Here is a 12477-nt window from a genome sequence, read left to right on the forward strand (position 1 = left end):
TACCTACATGTTCTCCAGTCAGCTCACCTGCTTCCCATGTCACAGTGGTTTGAATGCTTCAATCACTTCATCAGTGTTCTCAGACATCACCATCTCTGCAGACCCCACACATCCTGGACAAAAACATTTCAGAGTTTTACCTGAAGTGCTATTTACAAAACCAGAGACAGTTTCATTCCCCAGGCGGTCTCTGATCAACACTTAACAGATTAATACTATACATATCTGCATGAATTAACAAAAAGTATGGCCAATAGCCTAACGGATGATATATTCAAGTGGTACTTTTAGTCTGACAAATAAGTCTCATCATAAAGCATATTTCAGTTTTCTGAATATGTCTAAGTCCTGATTAATACAGTAAAGCAGCTGCAATGTGTGTGAATAAGCAGGATGAAAGAAAGATGATCTCAGCTTTGCGTTAAACTGCTTCACTGCAGTGAAAGTAGCAGATCGTCTTGTGAGGACGTCGACTGGACTCCATCTGGAGTTTTTTCCAAAGGATATCTCAGAGGAGGAACGTCCAGGTGTGTCCTAGAAGTCATGGGAATAACTCTGTGTGCCTTCAGTCCAGGAGACATGGTGGTAATCTTAGCCTCATGTTAATGTTCCTCTAAAACATGACAGTGAAACTGGCAATGAAATGTCATCGCTGGGCCTCCGGAGCACACACAAAAGCAAAAGTGCCTACAATTACACATTACATAAATATAAAAATAATATATTGCTATGTAGCAGCATTTTCAGACAGTCTTTAGGGAAAACGGACTGCTTTGTCTTTAAGTTCACATTCATAAACTACTTAAAGAAAACTAAAATAGAAATACTGAATAAGAAAATACTTATTTTCTTTTTTCATGTGGACCTCTTTGTGTCTTTAATAAAGCTGATGATGATGATGATGATGATGTAGTAACACCACCAGAAAAGGTTGTTGATGGAAAGTTTTTCTGATTGCAATGGTCCTCATGATGACGCTGTTGGGACGTGATTGGCTGCTGGACTTCTGCACACCTGATGTTCATTTAGCGTGAAGGCAGGAGGTGAGCACTTATTTAAAAGACAAATTCAGGCTGGGAGTTGAAGACATCCAGGTTTTCTTTCCTCCAGCTGTTGCCCTGTACCACTGCCACCAATCACAAGTAACGTTTGCAGTCATGTCTGAGGTAAGACTGGGCCTTGATCAGCTGATGGTGTTGGAAACCTGAGCTTTAGCTTTGCTCTATCTTCATAATGTTTGTGGAACATTGGAGGTTTTTTCCAGAACTTCCCCTATACTGCTGGACCAGATTAGTAATTGTTAAAATATTTAATATCAGATATTTGCAGAAGTATTTGGCTTCATCACTTCATTGCTGTTTGTGATTTCTTTAGTGCTGAAGCAGAAGGGTTTCTACCTAGCCTTCAGTTGGTTGTATAATTGTGTTGCCAAACCCTGATCTTACAAATCAAGTGTCAATTGTTCCCAAGCATCTGCATGAACGTTTCATGAGTTCAGAAAATGATGGAAAAAGGTGCATGGTTAGTCAGTCCTGAGGAGACTTCGGCATGCTGAGGTGTCAAAGTTCATTTGATAAGGTATGCTTGAGCAGAGACTTGATTAAACCAGTAGGACTCTGGAGCTGGACACCCAGGATTTAACTGTCTCTGGGAAGTCTGTATTTTGACTGGTTAATCTTGGCCTTTATAATTGAACTTGAATGCATTTTGTCAAGCAGACATGCCACTAGCGGAACAAGTCAGCGTCGGACAGGGGGGCGGGGCCAATTACGGGCCCCTAACGAATTACCGGGCCCCTTGTGTGTCTACGGAAGAGGATTGGGGCCACTGGAGAAAAAAAAACAAAAAAAAACAATTCTGACTTTTTTTTCTCAGAATTCTGTGATTAAAGTCGGAACTGTTTTTTTTTTGTTTTTTTTTCCCCCCCAGTGGCTCTAATCCTCTTCCGTATGCATCACCTGCACTGCTGGAAACTGATGAATGGCTGGGGGGGCGTTTATCTTTTGATTTTTACCCAGGAAGCACATCGGCTAAACCGTGAGTGAAACAACCATTGGGACTGACTAGTATATATTCCATTTAGGGAAAGTAATTTAAACATTAAATACACCTTTCTCAACAGGCGATAATCGTCTATAATCGGACATTTAAGCGACCTGAAACCATTCCTCCAGACCCGGGCCCCCCATAGCTCTGCGCTTGAGATCTGCATCATTTACAAGTCGAAGACTCTCCAAAGTGTGTGGCTGGGTGTTGTAATGCTTTACTGTCTCCTATTTCTAATCCTAGAACAGCAGGAGTGACCCGTTCCTGCCATCCTCTCAAGATGAAGACCTGGTGGACAATCTGTTGTGCAGTGATGACTCGACGTTGGCTCGTGACGCTGGCTTCTCCCTGTCTAAAGCCCTGCTGCCACTGGTGGAGCCCCCCTCCTCTCCCCCTGTCCCCTGGGTCTGCTCCACTCGCTATAAGACGGCACTGTGCACCAGCTATGCAGCCAGTGGCTTCTGTAAATATGCTGAACGCTGCCAGTTTGCTCACGGCCTCCATGAGCTCCACGTGCCTTTCCGCCACCCCAAGTACAAGACTGAGCTTTGTCGCAACTACCACACCACAGGCTACTGCTTCTATGGAGGTCGCTGCCTGTTTGTCCACAGCCCCGCAGAGATGCGGCAGGTCCAACGTCACCGTAGGAATATTCCTTGTCGCAAATTCCTTGCCAATAGGGTCTGTCCCTTTGGCAAGCGCTGTAACTTCCTGCATGTTGAGGATGGGGTGTTGCCCCTACCTGCCCCTATCGACCAGATTAAACCCCAGCATAAGAAGTGGAGGCCCCGAGGTGCGCTTTGCCACACCTTCAGCTCTTTTGGTTTCTGTCTCTATGGTACAAGCTGCTGCTTTCAGCATGGACTCCCCAGCAAAATCAAGACTGCTGACCTCAGCCAAGGACAGTCCCCGTCTCCCCAGCCAACCCCAGGCACTGCAGGTTTACCTTCAACCTCATTCAATGGGTCAACGTCTTCCTCCACATCAACCTCCCCTCTTCCTGCCCCATCCCCAGAGGTCATGGTCCACAATGCCTTCACTTTCTCCAGCCAGCACCTGAATGACCTCCTGCTGCCCCTGGCCATCCATCTGCAGCAGCTAGAGAGCAGCAAGGGCCAGGAGGTTTGGGACAACAGGGCACTCTGAGTCCATGTGGTCCAAGATAGAATTTGCATGAGCACTAGGAAAAATTTTATTTTTAGTTTTTAATTCCCTTTAAAGGATGCTGTCTGTACATGTACTTTTTGTTTTAAACACAAGTTGTTTGACTTGTTGACCAGCAGGTCAAAGAGCTGGAACTGTTCAGTGTCTCTGAACAGGAAGTCTTCCAGCTTTGAGGGTAACTTGACTTTTTAACTGTGTACTCTAACAATGAGCTGTTGTAAATAAAAATTTTAACAATCACTTCAGCACTTTGTGGCTTTTGCTCCAAGTTTTGGTGGTGTATAATGGTTTGGAAGTCCAGTCTGTGGGGGGACTGGGAACTTTTCCACAGGACTGTCCTGAACTCAAAGAATCTTAACAGTTTTATAAGTGCACACACCCTTAAATTAATTCACCCTTTCAGTTGACTCCATTGAGTCTTCCTGTCTTTAGTCCAGGTATGTGGAGAAACTGGAGGTTGTTGCAAGCAGAACAAAATGGGTTTGGCTCTGTAATGGTAGCTATGCTTTTTGTGTGTGTGATCAGACCTAGATGGACACAGGTCAGCTGGACTGGTACTTTACGGGTTAGGGCACTGGGCTTAATGGCAATACACCAGATTTATGCATGGCAGGAAATTGTTCCGAGTTACAGAAATGAGGTGGAAATGGATCAACAGATTAAATATACAAGGACTGCTGTCATGGTTTGGGGAATTAAGGTTTTTCATGGATTTGGTATACCAGTGTACAGTATGAATAACTGAAAGGTAGATGAAATAATTCCCCAAAGTACAAACTAAAAAAATAGAGCATAAGATGTCACAAAATAAATTAAAAGTATAACAGTTACTCTTCAGTTAAACAGTTTTAATTCTGTCCATTATGTGTACAGAAATATTGGTCACAATTCCATAATTCAGACTTTAAATAGGAAGACAAAATTATTGTGAAAGGAGCACAGAAATGAATTGATGGATCCAGAGCTGTTATCTGTTCAGATTCAGGTTCATCACTGAACAGCTCACTGTGAAGTTATTCAGAAAGCCCACCTGTCATCTAAGAGAAGAGCAAATTATTCAGATGACAGGTACACAAGTTGATCCACCAGCCTACTTGCAACCAAAACAAAGGGAACATAGTCTTTAACTCAATTCTTTGGTTCCTTCCCAATAAATGATTACACATCCAAAGAAACATGCATCTTTTCCAAGATCATGTTCTCCCGTTTTGAGCAGTCTCATATTAAAGACTAATTACTTTAGATCAGCGATATTTAATTGCTACCTCAGTGTTTCAGGTTGATCTAAACTCCTTACCAACAGGTTTTGGTAGTGCACCTTAAAGTTTGTCAACCTTCAAGAGAAATCCAGACGACGAAGAAGAAACATCTCACACCACAATTAAAAATAGAATTTAATGGATGCTGATCAATGTTGCTACACTCACGGTCAGTAGGTGGCGGTATGCACCATCCACCGTGAAGTTGTTTGCGATGCGCCACCAAGAAGAAGAAGAAGAAGAAAAAGAAGAAGAAGAAGAAGAAGAAGAAAACATTATTCTCAGTATTCTGTCGAATTAAGGTAAATTTAATTGAACTGAATTAATTTTAGACTGGAATGGGTCCCGTTGACCTGCCTGTTTGTAGCTGTTTGATGAGACGGCGGGTAGCTAAAGTCTGTTAGGTGTTTTCTCCCTCTGTTTGCAGGTTAGCTCTGTTCATTGCAGCGTTACTGCAATGCTGCCCAGTTTCATTCTAGTTCATTTCGTATGTTAGTCAAATAGTTGTTCACACGACTAACATATTCAGCTTAGAACATGAACCTTGACGCTGTTGCTATTCAGTAAAGTGATCCTTTGCAGTCTGTTTAGAACCAGAAATAGGTGTTGATCAGGTTCCAGTTAAAACCTGAAATACTTAGCTTCGTCCTATCCTGCGGGGGAAAACACTTCTTTGGGGATGAAAGGCATTTAAAATCTGGTCAGTTGCAATACAACGTTATCGTAAGTCATCATCTCAATATCTTCAAAGAGTTGTTGTGGATGGTGATGCTATGGGCAGGGAGGATTTCCTGTAGCAGTTTGTCTTGCAACAAATCTGAAGAAACCTCTGACTAAAGACTGTTGCTGCATGACGGTCTCATGATTGTGATGACATGCTAGTAGGCTAGTAGATTAATATCTAGGCATAAAGTATCAGGTTTGATGCTTAAAAACCGTCAGTAGTCAAAATGGTCACACTTGAACTTTAGTGGCAGATTGGCAGATCAACTGAGACAATTGAAACACTTCACAAGTGTTGAAACACAAGTCAAACCCGGACTAAACTCAAGACGTTTCTAATTACTCTTTATTATTGACCCAACCGCTTATATCTGGGGTCGGGTCACTTGGGTAGCAGCATAAGTAGGGAGGCCCAGACTTCCCTCTCCCCAGCCACTTGTTCCAGCTCCTCTGGGGGAATCCCAAGGCATTCGCAGGCCAGCCAAGAAACATAGCCCCTCCAGCGTGCCCTGGGTCTTCCCCAGGGCCTCCTCCCGGTGGGACTTTCCTGGAACACCTCACCAAAGAGGCGTCCAGCAGGCATCCTGACCAGATGCCCGAGCCACCTCAACTGGCTCCTCTCGACATGAAGGAGCAGCGGCTCTAGTCCCTCCCGGATGACCGAGCTTCTCACCCTATATATTTTTATAATTGCTCTGTCCTCTTTTTTTTTTTTTTTTACACACTTTGTGAAACTTTTATTTAGCTAATAAATGGCTTATTTTGTTCTTGCTCTTTTTTCCCCCCTTCATTTTATAAACCTTCTGTTTCTGCTGTTATTTATAGGGAGAAGAAAAGCACGAGAGGTGGGATATCCTAACAGCTTTGCCGCGACAGTTTCTGCGTGGCCCCGTTGCCATGGCAGACCGCGAGGAGCGGCGCTTTGCTGAGGTTTCCCGGGACTCCGTCAAGCTCATGGCAGAGAACACCGGTGTGGATCTTGCTGATGATGTAGCGGCTCTTCTTGCTGAAGATGTGTGTTACCGCCTCAGAGAGGCAGCGCAGGTCAGAGCTACCTGGCAATGTTTTTTTTTTTATTTATTCCATCACATGATTATTTTGGACCTAAATGTATATTTGAAATGAAAAGAATAAATTTGCTGTTCTTTCGACACCTCTGGTTATCTATTTGTGACCCAAACAGACGAGTTCCCAGTTCATGAGACATGCCAAGAGGAGGAAGCTGACTGTGGAGGACTTGAACAGAGCTCTGCGATGGAGCCGTGTGGAGGTGCGACCTAATGCCTGTCAGCATGTTTCTGCTGCTGCTCCCTCCGGTGGCCTGATATCTGCTTCCTTATCAGGCCGTCTGTGGTTATGGGGCGCAGGACGCTCTGCCTTTCCGATCGGTCAAAGAGGGAGAGCTGTTCTTTGTTGAGGACCGTGAAATTAACCTGATAGAGCTGGCCCTGGCCACCAACATTCCCAAAGGTTGTGCTGAGACCATGGTGCGAGGTATGTTATCAGACTTGTTAGGATGGTGGTCGCACGCTTGGTGCTGCTGAAACTTACTCTTCCTAATCTGCAGGAGGAATTGTGTACTGATGTCTGATGTATCCTTCCAGTTAATGTGGCGTATCTGGATGGCAAGGGCAACGTAGAGCCTCAGGGGACAGGTAAGACTCAACCATTCAGAGTTAGGAATCAAATTAATACACCTTTTAAGGCTGAAAACAAATTCAGCCCTCTCCCCTCTCATCAGTTTGTTACACGTAGCATAGATACAAACTCAAAACATTTCTTAGTGCTTCCACATAACTTAACATTGTAATTTTACACAGTTGCAGTACTATTCACTAGCCGTGCACCGGTTTCAGTTCTCTGGCCGATCACCAATCTTTAAAAAGCTGACATGCTGGTTTTGATTTTGGTCAATTCCGAATTTTTATTTTTTTTTGTCTTAAAAGTTGAATGCAAATGAAAAGTGAAGTCTCAAATAAAGGGATTGGTTCTTTTTATGGGTACAACAATTGCAGTTTTCTGGTCAAATCCAATTTTGACAGATACTGATTTTTTTTGTTTTTGTTTGAAAAGCTGCTAAATTCAGAGACAAAGTTGCTAAGTGGTTAATAGTGGGGTGACTATTGTTTAAGCGCACACATGCAGATGTGACCTGGTGGGTGGACAGTCAGACCTCAGTGCAGAGCAGAAGAGGACAGTGGCTGATTTTCAGAGATTTTCTCAGGAAGATCAGATTTGGTTTCACATTCACCGATTGCTGATCACCCAAGATTATGAAGTTCTGACCCTGATTGAAACCTGTCCTGTTGGGTTGTGGTCCCATAGTTCCCACCGCTGTGCAGACTCTGTCAGATGACCTGCTCAAGTACTACCAGCAGATCACCAGGGCCATCCTGGGAGATGACCCCCACCTCATGAAGGTGAGCAGCTGCTCAGCACAGCTTCTGACCGGCCAACATGTGCTGCTTCTTTACTGCTCCTCTCTCTGCGTTCCAGATGGCTCTGCTCGACCTTCAGTCCAACTCAAAGATTGCTGCCCTGCTGCCATACTTTGTCTATGTCATCAGTGGAGTAGGTCACCGTTCTCACTTCATTGCTTTGATTAGAGCTGAGAACCTTTGTTCTTGCTGATCCTTGTATGTGTGTGTCTTTCCAGGTCAAATCAGTAAGCCACGACCTGGAGCAGCTCAACAGGCTCCTGCATATGGTGAAGAGCCTGGTCCAGAACCCGTACCTGTACCTGGGCTCATACGTCCGCAGCCTGGTCTCCAGCGTCATGTACTGCATCCTGGAGCCACTCGCCGCCTCCATCAACCCACTCAATGACCACTGGACCCTCCGGGACTACGCAGCCCTGCTACTCAGCCACATCTTCTGGTATTTTTCAAAAATGTTACCGTTAGTGGTGGGCAGGTAGGCCTCCAGTTATCTGGCTTTAGATTTAGAACCTCTGGGATGAAGAGATGAAAGAACAGACAGTAGGTAATGGATTGGTAACAGTTGGTTAAATGATGGATGAGTGATGGATTGGTGGACACTGGAGAGATAGATGGATGCTACCTTAGCAAGAAAATTGCTATATTTAGCAACTTTTTGGACAAAATAAAATTGTATCGGCCAAAATTGGATTCAGTTAGAAAACTGCAAACAGTTACCAATTAGAGCTCATCTCTGCATTTAATTGAGACTTTTAGAGCTTCATTTACTTGTAACTATTTTGGCAGAAAGATTGGTATCAGTCAAAATGGGAATAGGCAGATCAGGCATTTTAAAGATCGGTAATCAGTCAGAACACTGCAACAGGATGAATGGACATTAACATGGAGAAGAGATTTAGAAGGAGAGACACGGAATAAAACCTGGAAGCAGATAATAAACTACGTCTCACCCTGCATGCAGCCTCCTAACTTTGAGTTTTTTCTCCAGGACTCACGGTGATCTAGTGAGTGGTCTCTACCACCAGATCCTGCTCTCTCTCCAGAAGGTTCTCTCTGACCCAGTCAGGCCACTCTGCTCCCATTACGGTGCGGTTGTGGGCCTTCACGCTCTGGGTTGGAAGGTAGGTCCACTACCAAATCTGTTTGGAAATCTGCCAAATCTTTTGCTTTTTTAGTAGAACTGTTTAGCATCAGTGGTGCAAACCTAAATCTGTACATCAGCATCTTTTTTTAGTCATTGTTTTGGTTCAAGTTGCTTGGTCCTCACATAGAAGTTCTAACTTTATTCTAATGCGCATCAGTCTTCTGGGAGCCAGAAGGATTCTGTTTCCAACATCAGTAGCTTTTAAAGTACAGGACTCCTAGAGCTAGATGCTAGAAAGCATTTCAAGTCAAATCCAGATGGTCTGTTAATGTATTTATTGTCTGATAGGAATTGTCTTGATTTTCTATTGTTGTTTTCCATATTGTCCTGAAGGAGACTCCTACTAATCTCTCTGTTAACCTGTGTGTGTTTCAGGCTGTGGAAAGAGTTCTTTTCCCACACCTCCCTGCTTACTGGGCCAACCTGCAGGCTGTGCTGGACGACTACTCAGTGTCCAATGCACAGGTCAAAGCAGATGGACACAAGGTCTACGGAGCCATCCTGGTATGTACTGCTAGCATCTCGGGTTGCACAACTTCAACATGATAAAAGTCCAGTCGACATCCATTTGTCTCAGGAAACCCAAGAGAAAATTTTTCACAGCAATTTACAGTCTTCATAAGCTATATTCACAGCAAACATTGTCAAAAGACCGCCTTAACTTATTATGCAGAATGAAAAGAACAAAAAACAGATTATTATCCCATCAGAGGAGAAGTGATAGTGGTTGATTTTTACACCTTTGTGGACATAGATGAGATCAGTAGATGAAATTGATTTCACATGGAAGTATCAACCGATCTCTCAAAGCTAAAGAAATCAGGCTGATTTATTGGTGCATCTCTACAAAATGCAGGAGCAGTCTGAAAATCTGAAGTCCCTCCCACTGCTTCCTGCAGCGCTGTAGAGGTGGGAAACCCAAAGCTAAAGCAGGAAGACATCAGAAATGACTCTGTAGAAGTTCTTGTTGCTGCTGATCGCTTTTCCAAAACTATTAGGAATCCATGATTCCACAAAAACATGCTGCATCATCATCCTACTACCACTTCCTGTTTTACTTTTTGCTCCAGTAACAGTAATATCTCTTCTTGAAAAAATTTGTTTTTTTTCTCGAAATGGGTGGGTTTCCGTTTAGCAAATTTATTTAGGTATTTTCCGCAATTATGTGGTCAGTGGAAATGCAGCTACAATGACCTGACTGATGTCAGTCAATCTAATATCCATAGAGACTTCAAACAGCCCTAAAGCTTCTTCTCACACTCCAGAGGATTAGATTTGTCGTGATAAAGTTTGTGTTTTCAAACCACCTGACGACGATAAGAGCAGGTATAGCTGCCAAGAAACCCTCTTGTCTCTATAAGGGACATGATGGCACAACCTGGTTTAGGAAATTAGATTCTTAAAGCAGAAAGAAAATATGGGTTTTAGTATCTGCACAAACACTTGATTTCCAGCTATGAAGCACGATGGTGTAGAACTGATGGTTTGGGCTTGCAGTCACCAGTGAACCATTGATCCCTGTTGCCTCTCTTTGACCAGGTTTAATTTTTCAGCAGAATGGCTCATTGTAAAGTCTTCTCTGTTGCTTATTTGAGGTTGGATGGAACTCAGGAAGAACAGGATGTTTTTGACACCAAATTGACAGTTTGCTGCCTCCAGTTGCTCCTCTGTTTTTATTGCTTTTCTAACCTGTAGACAGCAGATAATTATCACTTGATCTCTCTGTTTACTATGTTCTCTGTCCAAGTAGAAAAAACACCCGACCTGTTGGATTACCTTACACAGCCTGTGGTTTTCTGTGGAAAGTTTAATTTTCTCTTAATTCCTTGTTCAGTTTACAAATAAAAACACATAAAGTTCTCATTTAAACAACAAAATGCCCTTTTGAGCTCATGCTGACAGTCCAGAGTCTCTTGTCTCATTATGTCATGTCAACCAGAACAAGCAGGATTGCAGTTTGGTTGTATGTCCTGCAGGTGGCAGTGGAGCGTCTGCTCAAGATGAAGGCTGTGTCTCTGTCCCAGTCAGCAGAGGGCGGATCCAGCTGCCAGCCAGGTTCTGGAGCCGGGTCTGTGGGGTACAGGGCGGGCTCCCCAGGCCTCAGTCCTCCGTCAGAGCCTTTGTCGGAGGCCGCTCTGGGGATCGCCAGCCACCTCCAAGCAGGAAGCGCGGGCTGCCCCTGGGAGGAGTGGTCCCCAGTCCCTCTTCCAGCGATGTACAATGAGCTTTACTCTTTCTTTGGGGACAGTCTAGCTGTCAGGTTTAGCACAGGACCAGGGTTTGGGAGCTATCCCCCCTGCGCTCCAGCCTATTTCAGGGAAGCCCGGAAGGAGCCGCTGGGCCCAGCCTCAAACACCGACACTGCCCGGAAAATGCCGCAGCTGACCGCCAACCTCAACATCAGCCCACGACAGGATGGGAGTCCTCGCACCGACCCTCCACCTCCGAGCCTCGCAGCCACCGGAGCAGGAAGGTAAAGCTGGCAGAATAAGAAGTCTGAGTTCTCATTATTTGTTTTAGTTCTGAATGCAGCGGACCCACTTTTCCACCGTTTTCCTCCTCAGGTCTCTGGCTCGTTCCTCCTCCATGCAGCGCTCCAGGTCGTCCTCATCACGTTCGAGCCAACGTTCCGCCGGTGTCTCTCGGGATGTTTTCCCCAAGGCTCGTTTCATCTCGCCACAGTCAGGACCTCCAGCATTCTCCTTTGTAATTGGTGGACGGCAAATGGGTCGACGGTGCCAGGGCCGCCGGCCCTTTCAGACCACGTTTTCCTCGTCCTCCTCTCTGCCTGCCAACCCGCCCCGCGCCTACGCCCATAAGCTGCCAGTAATCGGCCGGGTGGGGAAACCGGTGCGCCGCTGGACGTGTTCACATTACTCGCTTTACCTGCCTCTGTAAAGATGAGCTGCTGCATTCGGATGCAGTTGGTTTGGACTGCTACTGATGTTGGTTATTGTTGTTTTTCATAAACTATCAGGTGTTTGTATTCAGTTTTCTGGAATTATTTTTGTTTCTTATGAAAAAGTAAATTCAAAATTTTGCTCAGCAACAGCTCTGACTTTGGCTTTGTTTGGTCAGTCTGGGAACCCAGCAACATTTAGGAGTCAGTTGAAAGTCTGGGTTGGAAGTTTTGATGGAGTTTTAACTATTTCGCAACAGTGAAAAGAATTTTACATTCTACATGTGAAAATTGATGGAGACATAATGCAGATGGGGCTGCAGTAAAAGTTAGTTGGATGAAGGTATGCCTAATACAACTGCATGGCTTATTTTTTAAAAATATTTTGAATGAAAAATATTTTTAAAAAAGTTTTCTTGCATAAAATCCCATTAAAAATCATTTAAGTTTCTGGCTGTAATTTGACAGAATGTGAAAAGGTTTCAGAAGGTGGTTTCCAAACGATTTGGCATTACAGTTCAGCTAATATTAACTACATAGATTGTAAGATTTTAACACCGTATTCTATTTGCTGTAAAAAAGGAATTGTTAAATTGTTGCTGATGCAAAACAAAAGGTGTTGCCAACTGCTATATCAAAAATTTCCACATTTTTTCAGTGAATAGTTTTAAATTTAGGTCTATAAAATTGTAGTCGCTTAGAAAAAAGGGACATTAATGAGGTGTGGAGGAGGTGTTTGGTGTTGTATTTCCAACAAAATTAAAATGTAAGCGTAAACATGGTTCATTAAAAAAAATATATATA

General features: G+C 43.9%; 2 protein-coding genes across 2 annotated transcripts; both read left to right on the plus strand.

Moving 5' to 3' along the window:
- Positions 1-1057: 1057 nt before the first annotated feature.
- On the plus strand, positions 1058-3455 carry cth1 (cysteine three histidine 1). Its single transcript, XM_008434931.1, has 2 exons — positions 1058-1166; positions 2290-3455. Exons 1-2 carry the CDS (start codon positions 1158-1160, stop codon positions 3190-3192), a joined length of 912 nt encoding a protein of 303 aa, XP_008433153.1. The 5' UTR covers positions 1058-1157; the 3' UTR covers positions 3193-3455.
- A 1244-nt stretch (positions 3456-4699) lies between these two features.
- On the plus strand, positions 4700-11764 carry taf6l (TAF6-like RNA polymerase II, p300/CBP-associated factor (PCAF)-associated factor). The gene is made up of 12 exons (XM_008434929.2): positions 4700-4771; positions 6018-6236; positions 6376-6462; positions 6536-6686; positions 6797-6847; positions 7518-7612; positions 7689-7763; positions 7849-8069; positions 8619-8751; positions 9150-9278; positions 10751-11247; positions 11339-11764. Exons 2-12 carry the CDS (start codon positions 6090-6092, stop codon positions 11670-11672), a joined length of 1920 nt encoding a protein of 639 aa, XP_008433151.1. The 5' UTR covers positions 4700-4771; positions 6018-6089; the 3' UTR covers positions 11673-11764.
- The last annotated feature ends 713 nt before the right edge of the window (positions 11765-12477 follow it).

Source organism: Poecilia reticulata, linkage group LG18, assembly GCF_000633615.1.
Source record: "Poecilia reticulata strain Guanapo linkage group LG18, Guppy_female_1.0+MT, whole genome shotgun sequence".
NCBI classification, from domain to species: domain Eukaryota; kingdom Metazoa; phylum Chordata; class Actinopteri; order Cyprinodontiformes; family Poeciliidae; genus Poecilia; species Poecilia reticulata.

Excerpts from the sequence above, each read along its gene's own strand:
- taf6l (XM_008434929.2), top strand. The coding sequence starts at position 6,090 with ATGGCAGACCGCGAGGAGCGGCGCTTTGCTGAGGTTTCCCGGGACTCC. Across the intron at positions 6,463-6,535 it reads TGCGATGGAGCCGTGTGGAG|GCCGTCTGTGGTTATGGGGC; the intron begins GTGCGACCTAAT and ends CTTCCTTATCAG. Across the intron at positions 8,070-8,618 it reads CTACTCAGCCACATCTTCTG|GACTCACGGTGATCTAGTGA; the intron begins GTATTTTTCAAA and ends TTTTTTCTCCAG.